Source organism: Rana temporaria, chromosome 13, assembly GCF_905171775.1.
Source record: "Rana temporaria chromosome 13, aRanTem1.1, whole genome shotgun sequence".
NCBI classification, from domain to species: Eukaryota; Metazoa; Chordata; class Amphibia; order Anura; family Ranidae; genus Rana; species Rana temporaria.
In genome coordinates, this window is record NC_053501.1 from 16,713,500 (window position 1) to 16,739,691 (window position 26,192).

General features: G+C 41.7%; 1 protein-coding gene across 4 annotated transcripts in view; it reads left to right on the forward strand.

The window, feature by feature from the left end:
- Positions 1 to 26,192, forward strand: part of NRXN3 (neurexin 3) — a 546,212-nt gene that overhangs the window by 503,495 nt on the left and 16,525 nt on the right. For 3 of the 4 annotated variants that reach the window (XM_040333786.1, XM_040333788.1, XM_040333787.1), the window contains one exon: positions 14,169 to 14,259. In XM_040333786.1, the coding sequence (XP_040189720.1) occupies positions 14,169 to 14,259 (91 nt within the window). The remainder of the gene's footprint in view (positions 1 to 14,168; positions 14,260 to 26,192) is intronic. The other variant, XM_040333785.1, reaches the window with a different exon arrangement.

Genomic DNA, 26,192 nt, shown 5'->3' on the forward strand with positions numbered 1-26,192 from the left:
ATGTGCAGAACATAGTGAACTGTTTTATTGGAATAAACATTTATAAAACTTATGCAAAATACTGAGCACTTGAACCCCCATTCCTGCCCAGGACAATTTTCACCTTTCATCGCTGTTGCACTTTGAATGACAATTGCTCGGTCATGCTACACTGTACCCAAATTACATTTTTTTCACACAAATAGAGCTTTCTTTCGGTGGTATTTAATCACTATTTACTACTTATTTTTTGCAAAAAAAATAAAAATAAAAAGACAAATAAAAACAAAAAACAAAAACCTTTTCTTAGTTTGTTTTGCAACCTAATGGATTTTTCTCCTTTATTGATGTGCGCTGATGAGGCTGCACGGATTTCACAAAAAAAATACAAATATTTGTCAGTTATTAACTCAATACAGTTTTAACTTTCATATTTTGTAGGAATTTGGCAGGAATTTTGAAAATTGGCGTGTGTGTGTGTGTATGTTTATATTTATTAACAAAAAAATATTTGTGTATTTTTTTAGCACAAATATTGATTTGATAAACATTTGCATAAATATCACAGGACCTAAAATAATCCGTAGTAGCTTCCTTTTATTCTACTGGCCCTATGCTTTCAGAGAGGGTTTAAATTTAAAAGTGGAGTGCAGGTCCTGGCAGCGAAAGGTTTAATGCTACAGGGGATTCTTTACTAGCAAATAATGTAAACATTGAATACAGGCGTGGAATAACTTTATAGAGATCACTATTGTATAATATGTCAACCAGTGCAAATACTTTCCTTGATTGAAATTCTGCTCGTTGGCAGGTATGTTTACAAACCTTTGAATAAAAATGTATCAAAATTGTTCTCAAAACATTCACAGTTAGTTATTTTATTCATTCAGGAAAAAAATGTCCATCCTGTTCATTTAAAGTGAATGTAAACCCACAATGTAGAGTATAAGATTTCCTATCTTCTGTGCCTAGTCTTGCCACACAGAGTTAATCCAGCTCTGAGCAATCCTCTTTTATTGTTCAGTGGAAATTAACAGACTTCCATAAAAAAACCCTGTCTAAATACAAAGTTCATTCCTCTCTCCTTGCTTTGAGTGACAGGTTATTTACATATGTAGCTTGGACATGTTTATCATATGTTATGTTATTTTTATCATAATATGAGGTGATCCACAGTATAAAAAGTGAGAAAACCACCCCTCCCCCACATAACACATCCTTGTAATATACAATGACCTGTGGATCACCTCATATTATGATAAACATAACATAACATATGATAAACATGTCCAAGCTAGATATGTAAATAACCTGTCACTCAAAGCAAGGAGAGAGGAATGAACTTTGTATTTAGACAGGGTTTTATCTGGAAATCTGTTCATTTTCACTGAACAATAAAAGAGGATTGCTCAGAGCTGGATTTACTCTGTGTGGCAAGACTGGGCACAGATGATAGGAAATCTTATACTCTACATTGTGACATCAAAAAAATAAAATGTTGGGGTTTACATCCACTTTAAATTTTGCCATCACTACGATCGAAAGCAAATGCTGATTTGACCTTACTAACCATTAGAAAATTGAAGTTCCTGAAAGCAAACCTTTTTGCAAAATATTGTACTGGTGTATGGCCAGCTTTAGACTGTTTCGGTATGGCGTTCCATTCTTGTCCCTTTGGTGAATGGAAAACAGTAATGAGTACCAAAAACTCATTTTTGGACTTGCAGCAGGTAAAAGCCAGTGGGATTCCGGGTTTCTCTGAACAACAAAAGGTGCAGTGGACGCATTATGGGCTGACACATCCCAATAATGAGGATAAAACGCTGTAACGTAGACTAGTGTAACAGGCGTAATGTCTCATCCATTCAATGCCTGTGCTGTTCCACCTAGAATATAATGAGCGCTTTTCCCCGCACCCCGTGTGAGTTACGGCTAATCAAGCCTCCTTTGTGTATTCTCTATAAAAAAGCGAGGAGGATAAAACTTAACGAAGGAGTGAATGGCGAGAGAGTGAATTAAAGAAGACATAAGTCACCGCTGGCAGAACACAAATCAGCCCCTGACACCAGGCTTGGGAGGTTCAGATTTATCTGCCGCTTTCAGGAGGGCTGCTGATAACTTCTGGCGGCTCGCACGCTGCATTAAAATGAGAGATGGCTCCTTCTGCCAGAGCCCAGGACACATTATGAGCCTCTCCTAATGCAGCTAATTCCTCCCCGATCCCAGATGCTTAACTTTAACCCGCAATATGATAAACATTTTGTATATTCCTATTAATACTGCAAACAGAGCAACTGCATGGGGAAGGCTTATAATGTCTGGAGGAGAATTGGGCCAATATTCAGTTCAGCAAATATCATGTCAAGCATCATATTTGGTAGCCTGGTTGTTAAAAAGAATGGAGAATCCAAACAGATCCAGACCTTTGTGGTGTGCTGCCATACAAACAGGTCACTGTCACCTTGGTACGCTGGCTGGGCTGTACGGGCTTAACAGTGGTAATGCGGGCGAGCAGTGGGAGATGATGTCATCTCTCTGCTCGCCTGCTTCTAAGGGTGCAACGGATCAAAAAACTCACGGATCGGATCGATCCTCGGATCAAAGTCACGGATCGGATCATTTTTCGGATCAGCAAAAATAAATAAAAAATTATTGCCCCCACCTCACTGTAAAATCCACCATTGCCCCCACCTCACTGTAACATCCACCATTGCCCCCACCTCACTGTAACATCCACCATTGCCCCCCACCTCACTGTAACATCCACCATTGCCCCCACCTCACTGTAACATCCAGTCATCCACCATTGCCCCCACTCATCACTGTAATGTCCACCATTGCCCCCACTCAGCACTGTAATAGCCAGTCCAAAATTGCCCCCACTAATCACTGTAATAGCCAGTCCAACATTGCCAAAAATCACTGTAATAGCCAGTCCAACATTGCCAAAACTCACTGTAATTGACGCGCTCTTGCAGAATAACTAGCCAGCTAGAAGATCCACGAGCAGATGAGGGAGGGGTGATGACGTCAGCGCGCACCTAGGCAGCCGCCGGGTGTACCAAGATGGCCGAACGCTCCGGAGCTAGGCTGAAGCCACGGCCTTTCCTAAGCCACGGATCGCGTTCTGTGCAGCGATCTCTCTGCTCGACCGCCACCGCCGCACCGGAGGCTTCGCGGCCCACCAGTAAACGGGCTGTGGCCCGGTAGTGGGCCGCGGACCGGGGGTTGGAGACCCCTGTCTTACAGGACTGGAAAATGTTTTGGTGTATGTCTAAGCTAAAGTAATTGTAAAGTGATAAGGTTTTTTTTTTATCTTAACGCATTCTATGCATTACCGTGAATTTGACCTAGGCACATATATCTGTAGTGTTACTTATCTCTCTCCAAAGCCCTGAGTCCCATGTCTTTCTGCTGGTTCATTCCTCTGTTATCAGTATGATAACTTCTGACAAGTTCTCCAAGATGGGAGATAAAAACAGCCTTTGTGTCGGGGTGGGTGATATAGATTAGCAGAGAGCTTGTCTTGTCACAGCACAGCTCTGAAAGTATCTTTCTTCTTCTGCCTATGTGGAGTGGGGGCTGAATGAGAAAGTAAAAATTGTAACATGATGTAAGAATTCTAAAGAATATAGCAAGCTGAAGACAGTAGACATACATGTAAAACTTATGTAGGGAGATTTGTTTCATCCCTGTGTATCATCTGAGGTTGTTCATTTCACTGGGTATATGTGAGGGTTTACAGCCCCTTTTAAGATAAAAAACCTTTTGTGTGCAGCAGCCCCCCCCCCCATACTTACCTGAGCCCATCTTGATCCAGCGATGTTGCACGAGAGACTGGGCTGTCCGTGACTCTCCCTCCCCATTGGCTGAGACAGCAGCGCTGTGCCATTGACTCCTGTTGCTGTCAAAGTCAGTGAGCCAATGAGGAGAAAGAGGGGGTAGGGCCCAATTGTGTCTCTGTGTCTGAATGGACACTCAGAGCAGCGGGGGCAGGAGGGAGGGGCCAGGAGTGCTGGTGAGGGTAACAAGAAGAGGAGGATCTGGACTGCTCTGTGCAAAACCATTACGCAGAGCAGGCATGTATGACATTTTGTTATTTAGTGAAAAAAACTTAGACTTTAGTATCACTTTAGGAATAGTTCAGGGTTTATCAGGGTTAAGGGACAAGTTCATAATTCTATAATGCAGTGCTATCCAACTCCCTACATCACCACTGATGAGACAATGCTGACTTACAATCCAATCTTTAGCCCTCGCAAAACTGTTGGTTAGCCCACAGAGACCCTGGGGCAAATTCCAATCACACTTCTTTAAAATAGACCCAGTAATCCTAGACAGAAAGTGTAACGTGAATGTAATTTCACCCTGCTGGACACTGATTCAGTGAGAATCTTCCAGCACTCTGAAGTCCTGTTATTTTTCTGACAACTTTCAGGTGAATTCATATAATCAGACAGAATTCTGGATGACAGAGTAAATACCAGAAAGTAGAAATAGGTCATCTGTGTAAAATCTTAGTCAAATTGCTCTTGGAATATCGTGCCCCAGTTTAGGAGGGCGCAACAAATATATCACCAAGATAATATAATGATTGATTCAGGGGTCAAGTCCTGGGGAAAAAAGTGTGGGAACTCCCACCCAAGATCCACTCCCTCACCAATGATATGCTCATATGCATAATTACTAAACCGCATGTTTTTTTTCCTTCGATCCACTGTACCTTAGTAATCCTTTATGTTATTGGCCACTTCCTGTATATGGATTCATCGGGTAGTGTGCGGGTATTCCGTCACTTCCTCGATGCCGCAATGTCTCCTGGGAGCTTTTGTCATTGTTCCCAGGAGACATTGCGGAGGTCTGATGCGAGTTATCGCCGGATTTAGAAAGAAGCAAGTTCTTTCTAAATCTCGTGATAACTCGAGCTGGGCATCGCCGCTTAGTGAAGCATTGGCTCGGGCTCGGCTGCTCTAGTCCTGCAAAGGGAACGGAGTTCCTGCTGTGAAAAAAGTGCAGGAACTCCGTTCGCACGCGTTCCCGCAGGACTTGAGCCCTGGATTGATTGGACTTTGTCCAAAGAAGGTGCAAAGGTTGTAATGCATTAGGGCAGGCTCGTGGAGTTTTATGAATTTACTCAGGTGTATTTAGTAGGCAGATATGACATAAAAAAGGATATATTACTGAAAACGTAAAATACATAACATTTTCAAATACCAAAGTATTTCCAAATGAAGCAGAACTATTCAATAGGGCGACCTTTTCTTTAAAGTGATAAATAATATTGAGTAGGAGATGGCTGGAATCAAACTGCCTGCAGAGGAAATCAGCAGTGATACATGCCTGAGATAAATGTTTATCTATTAAGATCAGGATGTTTGATATATTAAAGGGCCATTTTACGCAAAACCAGCATATTCATACCTAGGGGACACTGAAGCGTTAAAGTACAGGGAGTGCAGAATTATTAGGCAAGTTGTATTTTTGAGGATTAATTTTATTATTGAACAACAACCATGTTCTCAATGAACCTAAAAAACTCATTAATATCAAAGCTGAATATTTTTGGAAGTAGTTTTTAGTTTGTTTTTAGTTTTAGCTATTTTAGAGGGATATCTGTGTGTGCAGGTGACTATTACTGTGCATAATTATTAGGCAACTTAACAAAAAAAAAATATATACCCATTTCAATTATTTATTTTTACCAGTGAAACCAATATAACATCTCAACATTCACAAATATACATTTCTGACATTCAAAAACAAAACAAAAACAAATCAGTGACCAATATAGCCACCTTTCTTTGCAAGGACACTCAAAAGCCTGACATCCATGGATTCTGTCAGTGTTTTGATCTGTTCACCATCAACATTGCGTGTAGCAGCAACCACAGCCTCCCAGACACTGTTCAGAGAGGTGTACTGTTTTCCCTCCTTGTAAATCTCACATTTGATGATGGACTACAGGATCTCAATGGGGTTCAGATCAGGTGAACAAGGAGGCCATGTCATTAGTTTTTCTTCTTTTATACCCTTTCTTGCCAGCCACGCTGTGGAGTACTTGGACGCGTGTGATGGAGCATTGTCCTGCATGAAAATCATGTTTTTCTTGAAGGATGCAGACTTCTTCCTGTACCACTGCTTGAAGAAGGTGTCTTCCAGAAACTGGCAGGAGGACTGGGAGTTGAGCTTGACTCCATCCTCAACCCGAAAAGGCCCCACAAGCTCATCTTTGATGATACCAGCCCAAACCAGTACTCCACCTCCACCTTGCTGGCGTCTGAGTTGGACTGGAGCTCTCTGCCCTTTACCAATCCAGCCACGGGCCCATCCATCTGGCCCATGAAGACTCACTCTCATTTCATCAGTCCATAAAACCTTAGAAAAATCAGTCTTGAGATATTTCTTGGCCCAGTCTTGACGTTTCAGCTTGTGTGTCTTGTTCAGTGGTGGTCGTCTTTCAGCCTTTCTTACCTTGGCCATGTCTCTGAGTATTGCACACCTTGTGCTTTTGGGCACTCCAGTGATGTTGCAGCTCTGAAATATGGCCAAACTGGTGGCAAGTAGCATCTTGGCAGCTGCACGCTTGACTTTTCTCAGTTCATGGGCAGTTATTTTGCGCCTTGGATTTTCCACACGCTTCTTGCGACCCTGTTGACTATTTTGAATGAAACGCTTGATTTGTTCCATGATCGCGCTTCAGAAGCTTTGCAATTTTTTTTTTTTTTTTTTTTTTTTTTTTCTTTTTCTTTTTTCTTTTTTTCTCATTCAAATTTATGTTTATTTTCAATAAAAGTACATACATTTGTACTAAAACAGCAGTATACATTTCAGTAATACACAGTAAATAATAAATCCAATGCATTGCTTTACATAGAAGATGGTCTTGTCATAGAAACTGACTATCATATACAGCCATATCATATGCTATCACCATACGGTGAGAGTATAACAGATTGTAATAGTTAAAAAGAAAAGCTAGGTATAACCAATAATTTATAATTAAATAAATAAAAGGATATTTCTATATACTATATAATTCCTTAGGCTTATTGTTGTCACACAATAAAAAACCCCATGTGTGTACTGGGTCTAATTTCATGGAACTAATAAAGGACAGGATTTCTGTATAACAAAGACTTCTCTGACACCCCCACTGGGAACAGTCTGTGTCCAAGAGGTTAAGCAAACCTTTAAATCCCCCTTCCCTCCCTCCAATAATTATCACCAATACCACCCAGTCACTGTAAATATATATTTTCAAAACCCTTAACATACCTAACCTCCCCAAAAATTTGGTGGAATCTTTTGATAACCCAAACATAGGCTAATACAAATGTTTATATATATTTTTTTTTTTTTTTTTTTTCTAAACATAACACTCTGAGAATGAGAAATAACAAAGATGTTATCCTCGTGTAAAAAAAAAAAAATTATCAAATCAAATAACAATCAATGAAAAGAAGAGAAAAAAAGAGAAGAAAAGAAAGAAAAAAAAAAGAAGATCAGGGGAAAGTAAAAGGAAAAAGAGATGGCAGCCTGCCTGTCAATGAACAACATCGTCCTAAGGATATAAATATCACCACAGCCTTTATGGGATAAAAGATATTCCCATAAATTTCATCCACGGTTCCCATATTTCATGGAAAAGAGTAGACATATCCAACATGGAACAGACCCTCTTTTCTTGTTCCATAATCCATGTAACCTTTTGTTTCATATACCGGATGGAGACAGTAGATTTTTTCCACGCAGCTGCAATTGTGATCCTGGCACCTGTCAGAATGTATAGGATGAGTTTTCTAGTAACCTTGGAGGTTTGGGGTAACATCCCGTTAAGTAAAGCGATAGTGGGGGATTGATGCAAATTACAGCCTGTGACACGTCTTATTATGTTGAACACCTTATTCCAGTATCCACGTATTTTGGGACATTCCCACCATATATGTACCATAGACCCCAATCCCTGACAACCTCTGAAGCAAAGGGGCGAAATTGACGGATACATGGAAGCCAGTTTAACGGGAACTAAATACCACCTAGTATAAATCTTTACATTAGCCTCTACAAGGGATATATTCACAAATCCTTTAATGGATCTAGTATAATTACTGCACCAGTCAGATAAATCCCAGTTGTTATTAAGTTCCCTTTCCCAGGCCAGCATATGAGGTAATTTGGTGCAATTATTAGCAAGCGATTGATATATGATTGAAATATTCCCCTTCCTGATCAAACCCTGATCACAATTACTTTCATAAGGTGTCAATAGTCCAGAGATCGAGCCACTATCCCATAGGCTTTGTGCATAGTCATGTAGTTGAGAAAATCTTAATTTTTCTGAGACAGGAAGACCTAGCTTGTCAATGAAGTGTTGTTTAGGAAGTGGACCCGAGCGCGAAAAAAAACGGCCTATACGATACAACCCTTTGTCATGCCACCATTTGAACGAATCTACTTCAATTTTAGAAACAAAGAGTGGGTCTAGAAAAATACTCAATAAAGGTCTGCCTTTAGAAATTAGAGAGGGATTGTTTTTAAGTGAATCCCATAAAACAAAGGTTTGAGAAAGAGTCGGAGATAAAATAGAAGGCCTATTCTTGGTAGGACTCCACATTAATTCCTCTATCGTTAGATTCGGGGTCGCCTGCTCTTCTATATCTAACCAGTCAGGGCGTTCATGTTTAAGAAAAGTTTCCGATAACTGTGCCAATCTTGCTGATTGATAGTACCATAATAAGTTGGGTACCCCCAGACCCCCCTGTTCAGGCAAGTTATAGAGAGTGCGAGATGGAAGGCGTGGACCCTTATTGTTCCAAATAAACTTGATAATCTTTCCTTGAAAGGATTTTAGATGACTTTTAATTATCGGTATGGGTAATGATCTAAAAAGCTTTGCAATTTTAAGAGTGTTGCATCCCTCTGCAAGATATCTCACTATTTTTGACTTTTCTGAGCCTGTCAAGTCCTTCTTTTGACCCATTTTGCCAAAGGAAAGGAAGTTGACTAATAATTATGCACACCTGATATAGGGTGTTGATGTAATTAGACCACACCCCTTCTCATTACAGAGATGCACATCACCTAATATGCTTAATTGGTAGTAGGCATTCGAGCCTATACAGCTTGGAGTAAGACAACATGCATAAAGAGGATGATGTGGTCAAAATACTCATTTGCCTAATAATTCTGCACTCCCTGTATGAGGGGGTGCCATTTCTGACCTATCCTTTGAGCATGTAAACCCAAACACATGGACAGACCAGATGGAATACTTTGCGTTTTAGAAAAGTGGTTCCCCTAGCTGGATCAGGGAGGAAAAATTATGACTGCAGGGAGTTCCAGTTGCTTTCCCATTTCTGCAGATGTACAGAACGGTAATCCATGCTTGGAGATACTTCTGAGAGACACAAGTGACTAAAACCTCATATCATTTAATTTTTTAAGGTTCCATATTTACTAGAACATGCTGGTTTACTTCAGTAAGTGACTGCTTGAAAATCTTCCTTGGCAACAGGTGATAAAAAAAAAAAAGAGAAAAATTCAATGCACAGCAGGTGTTGCTTGGTAAATATTTGTAGACATAAACTGGTACGCGGGATTGTTTTGTTGTGAAGCGGAGGGATAGAATCTGGTCTGGGTATTAGAGCGGCATATGGCAGGTCTGCACAGAAAAGATTCAGCAGCAAATATGAATGTTGTGTCCTTCGTGTCACTGAGAAAGATATAAAATTTTGTTCCAGTAAGTACATAGCGCTGGCTCCGTGATTAGAACACCCTCAGGTCGCCACAGAGTTTGTGTGCTGTGCTTTAGACGCTGGATGTTCAGGGTTAAATCCGGATTCTTGTTTATTTACAGCATTGACAGACCTCTGGGATGTCTCTACTCTCATGATAAGTATATTATCTAGCTCTATTGCAGGCTATACATCATATGTGTCATTTAGATTGTGTGTAATAACTGCCAGAGCAAAATGAAGGGCTAGGGGCCTGTAGGTCACCTCGTTTCCTGAAGCTGTTTGCGATACTACAAGCAAATACTCATTTTGTGCATTGGATTCTCATTGAGTAGGGTTATCACACTACACATGTATCTGACGTTTCTCACCCCAGAGTGTGCCAAAGTACATATGCCACTTGTGAGTATAGCAGGTTATCTAGTGCTGTTGGTTAGTCCTGAATATGTTTATTTTCTGTGTTATCATTGAGTGCGGATGATCTTTTTTTTTTTTACAAATCAGAAGTATTTTATTGAAGAACAAAACATTACAGAGTAAATAGTAACATAAACCCTAGCCCCGGTGGACTTGGTGATGGATAGGTTGCTGGGTATTAATGTTGGGTGAGACATGGAATGGGAGCGGATGCCACGAGAGCGCTGTCCGGAGTGATGGCGGGGGGGGGATTTACCTCCAGAATGGGATTGCTATATCTGTACATGTTAGTATGGCCTTGATCTTTATCTCTATTTTTTGTTTATGTCCCCGACATGTCGAGGGGATTCTGTATGCCTTGTTCCTCTGCAAACTAAATAAAACTTTTGTTGGATTTAAAAAATCAGTACCAGTACTTACAACTCAGGTATTCCATTTCGGCACAAGCTAAACTACCTGGGAATTAACTAGGCTTATGGTGCTTACACAACTAGTAACATCATCGATTTGGAAGGGACAGATATATACCTCTGTCAGGTGTCTAAAGCTATGTCACTGAAGTGTAGAGCTAGTTTGAGAGAAGATATAGGCCACATTTCGCATAAGAAATGGTCCATAATACTGAAAATGTACTCAAGGTGTCACTCTCAGCTTCCCAAAAACTTACCCAACAGTTTATTATCCACCAAATGTATTGTACCCCATATAAATTGCACAAATGGCACAGAAGAGACAATCCACTTTGTCCTAGTCTGATAGACAATGGTACCCTAGTACACATGCTTTGCAAATGTCCGAAACTGCAATGGTACTGGTCTGTAGGGATCGGCTCTATTAATAGAATATGGAATCTCACATTTGAAGTTGACCCTAAGCTTTGCCTACTTGGGTGGCTGGACGAGGAACTATATACGCCCCACACCTACACAGTCATTCTCAGAGTTCTATTTATTGCTAGAAAACTAATCGCCAGAAAATGGCTCTCAGTAGTACCTCCTACACATGCAGAATGGGTTATTGCCATAAACGACACTCTTCTACGGGAACAACCAACATATAAACACAGAGGTAGTCCGTTGAAGTTCGAAAATATATGAGATCCCTGGCTGGAAGTCCCTGGCTTTGCCTCCTTACAATTAGTACAAAATAGAATCCTTTGTGGTAGGACTTAGTCATTCGTCTACCCACAAGGTTTGATAACCGAACAGACAAAATGGGTGACTGGCTGGACTGATGCGCTAAGGATCCATGTGCACCTTACTCTATAGTCGTATACTGGATGTGGTGATGCTTTGCTCTGCAGTGGTTAGATTTATTGCACTGTTTTAAGCGATCGTTAATTTATGAACATTACTATCCCCACCCCACTGTTAGGGGTGGAGGACACCCCTGCCCCGCTCGGTGGTCCAGTTTAGGACTGAGAGCGGAGCTAGTGAACAAGCTACAAAGAGCACAGGCTCAATGTACAGCAACACAACAATGACAGACTCTGTATATATTCTATAATATGTCTTTTTATTTTTGTATAGACTGTAGCTATATATATACACATACACACACACACAATACTGATGCAAACATTATATAGCCGGCTGGCTACACAAATGGACTATTCAGTTTCCTCTCCAACACCTTTATGTTTTACTTATTGTTGAATAGAAATGTTCTTATTTTTTGTACCACAATAAAAATAATCTGATTTAAAAAAATAAAGAAGAAATGATGCCCTATTGTTGGTGTCAGTGCCAGGAATAGTGCCTCAAGGGTCGGATAAAAGCAAGGAAAGGGCCGCAGTTTGGAGACCGCTGTTTTAGAGGATGGTGTGTTATTTTAGAGTTTGGTTAGTTGTGGAAGGTGACTGGCATTATAGAAACTGGTTAGTTGTTGTAGAAGGGGACTGATTTTGGAGAGTGTGGTTGTAGAAGGTGTTAGGGTGCAGTTATTACAAAGTGTTGTTTCAGAAGGTGGTGGTTATAACAGAGTGCAGTTGATTGTTCTATAGGGTAGTGGGTTACCATATTTTGGAGTGTGACTGGTTATCACAGGGTGGCAGGTTTTTGTTGTTGGTTCTACACTGTTGTTGGTTCGTTGCAGATTGCAGTTGGTTGTTCCAAGGTGTGGTGGGTTATTAAAGAGTATGGCTGGTTAATTTAGCGTCCGATTGGTTATTGCAGGGTACACTTGGTTCATATTTTGCAGAGGCTGACTGATTAATACTCTGCACGGCCATTCTTGCAGCGGGTGATTGATTAACACAGCTTGCAGTTGGCTATGTGCTCAGATAAAAAGCGGCCTGGGTATCGCTGTGATATTCTTCTAGGGAATTAACAGTGAATGCAGACTAATAACGCCGAAGCCGGAGGAGCGTTTAATGCCATAATGTGAATAGTAAGAGATGTTTTTCTTCTTATATTACAAGAAGCCACTAAAATGGTAATTGCAGCAGACCTCGTTAATGCACCATTTATATAAAGCGATTACCTTCAGGGTAAATGCTTGTCCTACAAGAACATACTTCAACCTGGGAGGAGGCAGGTCAGAACAGAGCGCTTTTCTACACCACCAGCCAAATCAGCAACCGCCATGAATCACCCGGCTGTCTGATCGTGACAAACTAAATCAGTTGAGGAGGAAAAAGGGGGGGGGGGGTTAAAGGAGTGAACATTTTTTTTTGGGGGGGGGGAATAATCAGGATGGTCTAACCAAAGGTGTATGATAAAAGTAATTCAGCATGCCAGGATACAATGCTAGGATATTCCCTGGAGGAAATAGTAAAACATTGGGGGGGGGGGGGTCATATGTTTAACCTTTTAAATATATTATAACTAAATCCAATCAATAAATTATCTTCTAAGCTTTTTACCATGTTCATTTTATATATTTTTAATAAAGAAAAACTTCACTAAAAACCATAAGTTCCACTCTTCCTCTACCCCTCTTTTGGGTAGTGGGTACCTAGTTTTGACATTCACACAGCAGAGAGTGGCTCGAGTACGTGCAGTAGGGAGCCAACTGTGAAGCTTTGCTTCCCACACTCAGCATGGTGGCTCAGGGACCTGAAGTCTGGAGAAGGACCGACCTGGGTGAGTACAGCGCTGGATCCCTGGGCAGGTAGGTGTCTTATTATTAAAAGTTAACAACTACAGTACTTGTAGCTGCTGACTTTTAAAAGTGCCTGAAAAAACGCTTCAAAAATAATTCCTGGTGTTCATGCAACGAAGGACCTTGTTTAGGCGCTTTCTGTTTTGGGTGACCCTGCTCTGTTCCGGTTTCCCAGCTGTGCACCTGCATTGTCACCTTGGCTTCAGATGTAGACCACAAGGGGCTGTTGCAACACACGTCACACAGACATGATATGCTGCCGTCAGGAAACCCAGCCTGAGAACTTCCGCACAGCCATTGTTGGGTGCATGTAGACAGCAAGGGGCTGTAGTAGATCAGTGGTAATATGTTGCATTTTACCAATTCTTACATGTGGAGGCTTCTTTAGAGTTTTTTTTATTTTCACCTGATGATCCGACTAGTAACACAAAAATAAAAAATAAGTCAGAAAAAAATAAAAACAAATGCAGCCACCATATACAAGCTGCAGTACAATAAGTCTTTATTTTTGGTTTCAATACTACGTTAACAGTCGAGTCCAGTGCTATCTTTTTCGCAGATGGGGTTCAGACTTTCAGGATCCCACATCTTAAATGTGCGAGTCAATGGTGACATCCTGATGTCTCAGAGCTGACTACTCACGTATGCACAAGGAATAGAAGTGCTTTGAGATTGGTTCTGCAGCCTTCTGGGATGAATTTCAGGTGGCCTCAGGCTATGGGCCAAGCACACCAGTTGAGAATTGATGAAGTGGGAGCAGGTACTGGGCAATAAAAATAAAAGAAGGTATGCAAGAGAATGAGGTTGACTTCCCATTTTAAATAATTGTCTGCATAAAAAGAAAAAAAAAAAAAGCTATTGCTTACAACACAGAGAAATCTAAATGTTCTCTAGTTGGAGTTTACAACTAATTTAAGCATTATCTTGTCTCCACAGCCAACAGATGATATTGTGTCATCGGCAGAATGTTCTATCAGCAGTGATGACGAAGATGCTGCAGAATGCGATACTGGCACAGGTACGTCAGGTCAGTGTACTTTCTGCTTGATCATTTTTCTTACAATAATAGAGTTTTGTTTTTCCTAAGGTGCATGCAGTTGCCTTTATTGTATATAGAAGTCTATGATATGAGTAGGGAATATCTGGATCAGGAAAGGTGTTCTCCGCCCGAGTGGAGCAGTATCAATCACCTATGTGGGAATAGCAGGACGTGGCTCGCTCCTCTCAGGGATTGTGGGGACAGTTAGATGTACATTTTTTTTATTTATTTTTTTGGAGCTGCTGTGAACACATTTTATTCTCTGCTTTTCTTCCTGAAACTCGTCTCTGTTCTGGGGGCTTTGGCCGTACAGATCTGTGTATGTGCAACATATATATGTGTCGTAATGTCTGTATGAACGGGACACAGACATTAACACGCCATAAATGCTGGAACGTGTATGCGAGGAGAGGGTCCGAACACTTTTTTTTTCTTCTTCTAAAAAAAAAAAAAAAAAAATCAGTGCAATTAGCTGGACAGCCTGCAATAGCACTTTTATAGGGAGCTCAGCACTGCTGTTCCTGCACCGACCGACAAGTGTTGGGGGCCACTCTGAGACGTGAACACTGGGAAATGTGCACAGATGTAGTATGCATTCATACAGGGGCAGGAAGGATGAATCAGTACAACATAATCACATCTGATACACCACACATTCTGTACCTTCTCTCGGGAAAGACCAGATTTCTTAAGGGTCAACATTTAAAGATGAACATCACCAAAAGCTTTTAGTTTTGAATAGTCATCATTAGGGTTATCCACCCACAACATTTTGGGGGTTATTTTACAGATTCCATTAAAAACTTTGCGATTGCGGAAAAAGCTCACCATTACAGGGAGGTGTGGAGAAACTTCAGCATGGCAAGAGAGGTGGAGACACAAATTATTGCAGGGAGATTGCATCGTTGCGGGAGAGGTGGAAAAAGACTATGGCGGTTGTGGTGGGGAGACCAAATGTGGCGGGGAAATTTCACCAATGCAGGAGGGACAATCCAACCATTGCGGAAGGGGGCAGACACATAGCTACCATGAGGTGATCTCACCATTACAGGTGGAGACACAAACTGCCATGGGGCTATTTTACCGTTGAAAGAGACGTAGAGACACAAACTTTCCCAGGGAAATTTCACTATTGTGGGAGGGGGCAGAGACACAAATTATCATTCCTAAATCTGACCATTACAGGAGGGATGGGGACACAAACAGCCATTAGAGAATTTCACCATTGCAGAAGAAGGGAAGATGCAGACAATTGTGGGGGAATTTGGCCATTGCGGGTGGGGTTGGGGGACAAACTATGGCAGGAGAGGTAGAGACACAGGGGTAGATTCAGAGAGCAATTATGCCGGCGTATCCATAGATACGCCGCGTAATTGCTAAGTTGCGCCGGCGTATCCGCCGACTGTAGCCCAAGATACAACTGGCATAAGTCTCTTACGCCGTCGTATCTTAGGGTGCATTCTGACGCTGGCCGCTAGGTGGCGCTCCCGTAGTTGTCAGCGTAGAGTATGCAAATTGCATACTTACACCGATTCACAAACGTACGTGCGGCCGGCGATCGTTTTTTACATCGTTTGCGTACGTTGTTTTCGGCGTAAGGCTGCTCCTGCTATTAGGAGGCGCAGCCAATGTTAAGTATGGACGTCGTTCCCGCGTCGCGATTTAAAAATTTTACGCCGTTTGCGTAAGTCGTCCGTGAATGGCGCTGGACGCCATTTACGGTCACGTCGAAACCAATGACGTCCTTGCGACGTCATTTACCGCAATGCACGTCGGTAAATTTTAGGGACGGCTCATGCGCAGTACGTTCGGTGCGGGAACGCGCCTAATTTAAATGATCCACGCTCCCTACGGGATCATTTGAATTACGCGCGCTTACGCCGGCCCCTTTCACGCTACGCCGCCGCAACTTTACAGGCAAGTGCTTTGTGAATCAAGCACTTGCCCGTAAAACTTACGGCCGCGTAACGTAAATGTCATACGTTACGCCGCCCCTACTTGAATCCACCCCACAGACATTTTCAGAGGACTTTCATCATTGCAGGGGGGTGGAGACAAACTATGGCATTGGGGGGGGGGGGGGTTCCACTATTGCGGGAGGGGGTTAGAAACACAAACTACCACGAGGCAACCTCCCCAATAAAGGAGTGGTGGAGGCTCAAACTGCCATTTGAAAGTCTCACCATTACAGGAAAGACAGACACAAACTGACCTGGGGAAATACACAGAGAAGTGCAGAGAAATGTCACCTTTGTAGGAGGGGCAGAGACACTTGACTAGAAAATTTCACCATTATGGGAGAAACGTATATATAGTATAGTATATAGATCAGGTAGGACAGAATTGCAGGAAAATGTAGCTATCACAGTTATAATTTTTTGGAAGTTTATTTTATGGGTTTGAAGAGATTTTTATTTGCAGAACTGTAGTGAACAAAAGCTCTGTGCTTCTAGGGCCTCCTCTACACATACCAGGAATTGTTATAGGTAATCAACCTTGACAATGAGGGAGAGTCAGGTCAGAGCGGCCTCCAGCAGTTGGCGGTCCAGGCACAGTCTGCGGGGGGGATCGGGGACTAGCAGGCGTACAGAGCATGCTGCGAATGGGCAGGTTAAGCCAGTGCTAACCTCTCTCTGTCTGTCCACCCCTGCCAATACCGCTAAAAGTCTAAAGTAATTGTACCTGTACATAGGTAAATATTTACCTGTATGGATTAAATATATACAAGCTCTGTATATATTTAAACATTTTCATGTTGATCCACTTCACATTGTACCGCATGACTTTTTGGTGATTTTTTTTATTTATTTTTCCATTCCAGTTTTTATTATTATTATCCATGTCTGTGGATGTCAGAAACTGTTCACATCTGAAAGTTTTGTTTTCCTTTTACAATTCATTGCTTGATTTTCATTTTGATTGCTTTACCATGTCAGCCGTAATCAAATACAATATTATATTGAGTCTTTTTCTGAACAGAGGCAACAAAATTTTGTCTTGCCATCACCAAACATCAAAATGTAGCTAGAAAAAGGACATGGAACAGGCTCTAGAAATCCCTTATGAAGATATATATATTTGTGTGTGTGTGTGTGTGTATATAGTTCTTTGCCCCCCCCCCCCCCCCCCACTACATCCACTTCTGTCTGCTGCTTTCCTCCCACTCCACCCAGTTAAGGATTTTAGGGCCCCCAAGTGGCTGGAGGCTGTCAACCCTGTCTGTTCCCTTTATCTGAGGATAGCACAGGCAGAGTCTTGAAAACATATAATCAAGATCAGTCATGATCCAAATATATTTAGACATATAATAATGTATTTTCAATAACATTCCGAAAAAAAATATTTATTTTATATATACATACTTACTTACACACACATATTTAATGGCATCCCAGTCTTACTCCGTAGGGTTTGATATTGAGTTGGCCCGCCCTTTGCAGCTTTAACAGCTTCAACCCTTTTGGGAAGGCTGTCCACAAGGTTTAGGAGTGTGTCTATGGGAATGTTGGACTATTCTTCTAGAATGTTTCTCCACCCCAAACTCGCTCATCCATGTCTTTATGGACTTTGCTTTGTGCACTAGTGCAAATCATTTGGTGGAGGATGATTATGGTGTGGGGTCGGGCTTGGCCCCTCTAGTTCTAGTGAAGCACAATCTTAAGGCGTCGGCATACCAAGACATTTTTGATAATTTCTTACTCCCAACTTTGTGGGAACAGTTCGGGGATGGCCCCTTCCTAGTCCAACATGACTGCACACCAGTGCACAAACAGGGTCCATAAAGACATGGATGAGCAAGTTTGGGGTGGAGGAACTTGATTGGCCTGCACACAGTCCTGACCTCAACCCGACGGAACACTTTTGAGATGAATAAGAGCGGAGACTGCAAGCTTGGTCTTTTCATCCAACATCAGTGCCTCATCTCACAAATGTGCTTCTGGAATAATGGCCAAACATTTCTATAGACACACTCCAAAACCTTGAAGCTGTTCTAGCTGCAAAGGGTGGGCCAACTCAATATTGAACCTTACAGACTAAGACTGGGATGTAATTAAAATTCATGTGTGTGTAAAGGCTGGTGTCCCAATACTTTTGGTAATATAGTGTGTATATATAATCTCATGAGAACATTAGACTTTGCACCATTGTCACATGAGTTTACATGTGGTTTCAATGGCGGTACAGCTATGCAAACTATACCGCAAACTGTATGTTCCATCAAAACTTTGCCACCAGGCCATTGAGGGAGAGGAATTCTCTTAAACTGAACCCCAAATAGCATTGAAACCCAACAGGACCCCCAAAACACTTGTGCATGTGTTTTTTGTTCATTAAGGTACATTGTCGTATGGTAGCGCAGTCATTTTAAATGGACTAGCAGTGCACCTTAGTGCATGGAAAGACTCACCTACAGTGTTTTTAGCAATGCAGCAACACCTACGATGTTGATTGTAGTTCACTCTACTGCAAATGCATCGACAGCTACTCTGCATATACATTGGAGTGCCATCCTAAAAAATCCCACATCCATGTGTGTGACGCCAGACTTAAAACTGACCACAGAAGACAAAAGCCAATACAATGAGGCATGTGGAAGGCACTGCAATCCTCTTGCAGAGTGCCCAGGAAGCTCCCAGATGGAAATGAGCAAATCCTTTTCTTCAAATATAGAGCTCCAAACTCTTCCCCTCAGTACAGATGGAAAAAGTTCAAAGGCTTCTATTGTCACAGATTATTTTCGTTGTAAAGAGATATTTATTTAGAAAACAATTGATGGGCTTAATCCATCTGTACCAAGTTCATCTAGCCATCTCGATGTAAGGTGGACCCAGGACTGGGCTCGCTTGAGAATTGAGAATGACAATCTCATCACCTACCCGTGTGAAGACAGATATATTCTCCACAAGCACTCATCAAAGTTTGTGTATGGTTACTCACAACCCACCAGATGGAAGTTAAACAACACTTTTTTTTCTACGACGGCCACGAATCAAGACTTAAGCCCCATACACACTATCAGTTTTCCTGTACGTTTTTCCCTTAAGGTTTACCAAAACCATCTAATATGAGGTAAAACCTTAATGCGGCGTACACACGGTCGTTTTTCGGTATGAAAAATAAATACATTTTTCAGCATGTCCAAAAAACAAAGTTTTTCCAACTTCATCATTAAAAACGATGTTGCCCACACACCATCGTTTAAAAAAAATGATGAACAAAGCGCGGTGACGTACAACGGCACTCTGAAGGGGAAGTTCTATTCGCCTTTGGGCTGCTTTTAGCCGATTCGCGCTTTTTTGTCTGTTACAGCGTGATGAATGTGCTTACTCCATTATGAATGGTAGTTTTACCTGAACTCATAACTCGCTTCTGGGCATGCGCGGGTTTAAAACGTCGCTTTAGCCCACACACGATCATTTTTTACAACCAAAAAAACAACATTTTAAAAAAAGCAGCATGTTCGAATTTTTTTTTGGTCGTTTTTCAGAAGCCGAAAAACGATGTGAAGCCCACACACGATGATTTTAAATGACGTTTTTAAACATTTCAATTTTTTTCATGCCGAAAAATGACCGCGTGTACGCGGCATCAGAGTTTCAATTTCTATGCAATCATGCAGGCCCTTGCACTACATGGTTTTGGTAAACCTGAAGGAAAACTGATAATGTGTATGGGGCTTCAGAATTTCCCGTTACAAGTTACTCCATGCCAAGTGCCTTTACAATAGAAGATGAATGCGCAGATAGAACACACCTCATGTTGCCTGCCTTTAGCTTATGGGATCAGATTTTAGTGTTTAAGACGCAAGGTGAAACTCCTCATTATCACTAGGTACACCATAGTAGACCGGGGCTCTCTAGGAAGTGACTGTCTGCGGCACAGTTTGGGTCTCTGTGGCTTAGCTAGGAGATATGCAGGCAATGCTTTTAATTCAGGCATTACTTGCAGAGATCAAATAATAAATTGACTGCAAAGTTCTTTCCTATGGGACAGCACTGATTGCTGTTAACAGACAAGCCTGCTATCAAGGAGAATTTTTTTTTCTTTCTAGCTTGTCAAACATATCGGTACAAGCAATCACCTTGATCCTTCTTCCATGAAGGAAGGTGTTTCCAATACTTGAAGGAAGAGTGATCACAGCAGGGGACTTCTCTTCGAGGCCAACATGTCTACCTTTGAAGTAAACCTGGCCCTTGGATTGGTCAACCAAAAAATATGCACAGAGAGACAGCTGCCCATCTGTGGACAACCATGCTCTCAAGACTAAATGACATATCTAAGTAGAGTATAAGTGCGATCAGTTAGGATCAAGACCTCCTTCCATTATCGAGAATAGAAAAGCTTGCCATCATAAAGCAGGCAGTAACCAGCTTTCTCTGGAGTAGCAGTTTAGGTATGTCAGTATGCTGGGTTCATTGAGGAATGCCAGACTCCAGCCCGCTCTGCCCACCTCAAAGTAAACAATGCAGATGGCATTACAGAGAATTTTATTGCCACTCGTGTGTCCATTATCTGACCAGTGATCATCCCAGTTTGGAGCATGCTGTTCATGTGTCAGTTGTGAGCTGGAATTAACCCTTTTGATGTCAGCGGGGCCTGCAGCACAAGGTCGGGCTCAGTGCTGCAGGCTCACTGCAGGTTATCAGCTTTGCATGCCGTGTCACGTGCCGCATGACGTGTCTCTGTCTCTGTGTTCTCGTGTCTGGTTGTCTCAGTAAACTTGTCTACATTGAGCAGAAAAGCTTTATAGAAAGTGTGCCTTGTATTTCCCTCTCTGTTCAGAAGTTCCATCCATCCACCTTCCTCTCCATCCCTCACCCTAGTCCCAGCAGAGATTCCACAAATCGGTGGCCCTTTACTGCCATAATCCGCCACTGGGTCTGATGTATGGAAATGGAGACAAAACTAGTTACCCCATCAACCAGTCAGATTCAAGCACTCTTATTTCTAGGGAATGTCAGACTTAAAAGAAAAATCTTATTGGTTGTTTTTAGTGCCCAACCTTTTTTCTTGTCTCCAGTTTTTTTACAACAGCCCCAGTGTCTACACATATGTAGGCTGTCACTTTGCCAAGTGGAATAGCAATTGTTCTGGTTGTATGTATTTCTGGACTGAATGTCACCCACTGGGCTTCCCAGCCTCCATAGGGGCAGCAGAGATGGATCTGACACTAGTGCTCCTTTCTAGAAGGAGTGGATATTGGATTTCAAGATTAAATCACCACATTCTCTTTACACCAGATATTTAATGTATGGATTGTGTGTGGTTTTGTTATGAATGGCTTTATAGAGAAGATAAATGTGGAGGAATCCTGTTTACAAAGTGTCTTTTGAGTGTATTGTGTACTGGTATATGGGCAGAAACCCTGATGCGTGTGTCTCCTTTCCAGTGTCCCTAAATGATATTTTCTAGTAGCAGTTTGTAGACCATCCTACGGACAGGGTTAGTAAATTTACAAACCGTTTGTAAAATCCATAATTGTTGCATTTGTCCATGAATGTCGGTTACCGACATGCAGTCCGTAATGGACATTCAAGGACAGATGCAAAAAGTACGGATTTTACAAACCGTTTGTAGAATTACTGAAAGTTGGCAACCCTGCCTACGGACATTGTGCCTTGCTCCAGACACAAATCCCACAGGCTCTGTTTTTAGATGCTGTATTATGGCTGAGGAAAAAACATCAATGAGCACCAACACCAACCTGCTGAAACTGGGCTCAATGGGATATTATAGGCTTTTATAGCCAACTACATTTTTAAAGTATATTCAAACCTGGTCATTCCAACATAGACCTACTTTATTTAATAAGCCTTGTTTCTATATAAACTTTGGTTGCCTTTATGTATGGTATATTTTATATGCAAGATAAAATTCCTGGCTAATGCTAGGTTCACACTAATGCGGATGGTTGCTGTTCCTGTGGTCAAAACGTGCTGCTCTTTTAAGACGCGTGGGGATGCCATTCATCCTTAATGGAACCCCAACGTATCCAAAAATGCAGCATGGGTGCAGGAACCGCAGGACCACTTGATTTTTTTTTGGCTGCTGCATTTTAACAAAATGCTGCAGGGACAATTTTTTCTGCATGGAATGCAGGCACAGCAGCCAATTCAAATGAATTGTGACATCAAGTGAGGGGAGAAGATCCCTGGCCTGCTGTCACAGGAAGGGGGTGGAGATCCAGGAGAGAGCAGGCGGATGTGGGTGCAACATGTTCACAAAAGGTGAACTTATCATTTTAACCACTTCAGCTCCAGAAGGTTTTACCCACTTCCTGACTAGGAACTTGCGATACGGTACTGCTTTAACTGACAATTGCGCGGTCATGCGATGTTGTACCCAAATAAAATGTATATATGTCCTTTTTTTTCCCCACAAATAGAGCTTTCTTTTAGTGGTATTTGATCACCTCTGCAGTTTTTATTTTGTGTGTTGTAAACAAAAAAAGACAATATTGAATAAAAAAACTTTCTGCTATAAAACATTCCCCAAATTTTTTTTTTTCAATAATTCAAATTTCTTCATAAGTTTATGCCAATATTCTGCTAAATTTTTTTGGTAAAAAAAAAATCCCAATAAGTATTTATTGCCTGGTTTGCATAAAAGTTATCGCTTCTACAAAATATGGGATGTATTTATGGCATTTTTATTTTTTGTTAGTAATGGCGGCGATCAGCGTTTTTTTTGCGGGACTGTGACATTTGCAAATTAGACGGCAAATGACACTTTTTGGGGACCAATGACACCAATACAGTGATCAGTGCTAAAAAACAAAATGCACTGATCCCTGTATAAATGACACTGGCAGGGATTAACACCAGGGGCGATCAAAGGGTTACCGCGTGCACAAAATCATGTACAGGTATGTGATTTTGCACAGTCGGGCCGCCCTGCCTGAGTATTAAGGATAAGCTCCGGCATGTTTGCAGAGCCCGCTAGGAGGTCGGCGCTGCGCTAATCACAGGCAATGAGACATTTTCCGATCTCTGCAGCCGAGGATCGGGACAATGTCTCACTGCCTGTGATTGGCACAGTGCAGTGCCGACTTCCTAGCGGGCTTTGCAAATACGCCGGATCTCATCCTTACTCCGTATATATGCGGTAGGCGGTCCGGAAGTAGTGTAGAGAGAATGATGAAGTAGGCACTGGGTGGATAATAGGAAAAGCACAAAGTATAAAGTCTAGATTTATTTTAATTAGACTCTTGTATCAATAAAATCCACACTTTTCAGAGGTTCAAAGGATCCCTCTTCCTCAGGACTACAAATAAGGCCCCGTACACACGACCGAACATGTCTGCTGAAACTGGGCCGCGGACAAGTGTCTAAATGATACAATGATACAAGTGTCTAAATAAAAATAAATATGGACTTTATACATTCTGCCGTTGGCATTTTCTCTTTGCACACCTAGTCTCTCTAATTTGCAGACAGCCCAATAAAGACATATTTGTCAAGCCAGAACCAGTTCCATATCTGTGGCTCACAACACGCAATGATATGACCCCTCTGCCTACATTAATAAACAGGATAAAAAGTGACATTCGGTACACAATAAATGTTTGGATTATTCGGACTGTCAACATCCAAATAGAGCAACACAAAATCAGAAAATATATTTAAACAGCCTGGAGGCAGAAACATGGAGCTTGGTGGGGTTTACTGAACCATTGCAAATTTCCCTATCTGTCATTGTTTGAAGATGTGTCGCCATGTGTCAGCCATGTCCTCGTTTGGCTCCTGTGGGCCAGTCAGGTGCTGTGGGAGAAGGAAGCCTGCATTGACAATATAGCCTGCAGGTGTACATAGCATTGGGGTTTTGGCTTCACAGGACAGACAGGGAAACTGTCAGGCGATGAAAGGTTAAAAGGAATCTGATGTGGCCATTATGGAACATCTATGGCACGGTTAACTAATAAGTGATGAGCTTTTGGATATGACAAAACTGCACTGCCTGCTGGAAAATTGATTATTGTTGCAGCTCCCTAAAAGAAAACTGAACAATTGTTTTACTGGTGATGCAATAAACAAAATACTGCCTGATGCAGGCTGTAGGGATGAATGAAAGATATGATCGGGGACAATTTTCTAAGGCCTCAACCACATACAGAGCACCGATAAAATGGAGTTTTCGAAGATCCATGTAGTGCACCCCTAACCCTGGTCATATGGGGACCCACAATGGGACAGGGAGGGATTTATACGAGATGAGACAGGGAGGGAAGAACTGGTTAAGATATGCGCCGTATTGGTCCCAGAGGGATAATAAGAAACAAAAGAAACCCAACAAATGTTTGAGGAGGATTATGAGAGAAAGCGCATACCATGGAGGTATAAGAACAGGAGATACGCTAGAAGTGTAGTGCTTGTGGAGGAAAATAATGGTTGGCTAGGCTCACATTTGGTGAGGAAAAGAGGTATGGAAGAAGAAAAACAGAAGAGCCTCCAGTGGTGTAGTACTTTGAAAAGTAAACAATGCAGTAGAAAGTAATGATTCGTTGTGATCACATTTAGAAAGGTTACAAAACACTTGGAGGACCCTACCGACTAGAACAGCCTTTTTCAACACGGAGGAACCCTAAAAAATAAATAATAAAAAAAAAAAAAACACTTTCTGGTCTCAGAGTCCCCCTGCTAAAAATTTACTATATCCAGGACTCATGATACATTTGTGTGATGGTCAGCGGAAAGGACATCCCCTTACAGATAGCTAAAAAGATAAGTGCAAACTTATCTGACAGGTAAAAATCAGTCATTGTTCAAGGAATGCCTTAGCAACCTTTAGAGGAACCCTGGTTGAGAACCCCAGAATAAGAAGCTCAAATTGTTCATATCTGCCCAGACCTTGGCGAGAAAACGTTCACTCTATATGTTGTGATGAAAAAAAGTTCCAAGACCTGGCCATGCCCTGTGAAAGAGTTCCGGTCTGTGTGATAGACAATGCAGTTCAATATCCATTGGAAAGAAGATGAAGCAGAGGCATCAACTGAAGGGTTTGATGGGTCACAATTACCATGGGGTCTATACAAGGTTATGGGTAAATTGGTTTTCCAGGTATAGGTAATAAGATAATTTCCATTGCCTGTTACATTTAAAAAATAAATCCCAAGTTAACTACAAGCACAGATTGATCTACAACCTTGTGTAGACCCCCAACACTTGTGGACACCGTCTATTGGGAACCTCCGCTACATCTTTGCCAAATATATGAAATCACATTGTGCAGCATAATAGTACCTTTTTTTCTGGAAACCACTTTTTGAGGGGGTCCACATACTTTTGTTAATATCGTGAATGTCAGCTATAAGTCCAGCCTCAGTGGCCACCCTTAGATGCCACATTTTACAATAGATTTTTCCCTACAGCCAAGCATCGGCACTGACCAGAAAAACACAGAGCTTGCATTAAAAACAAACCCGAAATCCACAGGAGCCTGACCCATCAAACAGAGAAAAGTCTGTATTTCATGTGACAAGAAATTTACACCCGGTTCAGCGAGTTAATTTAGAAAGGAAGACAGGACTTAGCGTTGGGAAATTGCTTCCATTTGACTTCAGCAGCTTGTAAAACACACTGTGAAGAATTGGAGCCTGCAGCACATCTGGCTTAAACAGGCAACTGTTTGAAGATTAAAGCAGCCCCAAGTGTTAAATGGAAATGCAAGTAGTTCCCGTGCATGCACCACTAAAAATAAAGAGCAGAGATTTTCATACAGCAGCTTGGAAGACCGTTCTGCTAATTGAGATGTTATTTTTTTTTTAATGAAACTGGCGGGTGGGGGAGGAGGCAAGAAGCTACTCATGAAGAAAGTTCACGTTGACTTCAAACCAAAGAAATCCTTTCATTTGTTATGGCCCAGATTTCAGGCGATGGCGGGAAGTTAATTAGGCTTTTCAAGCCTTCCACTAAACCCACTGT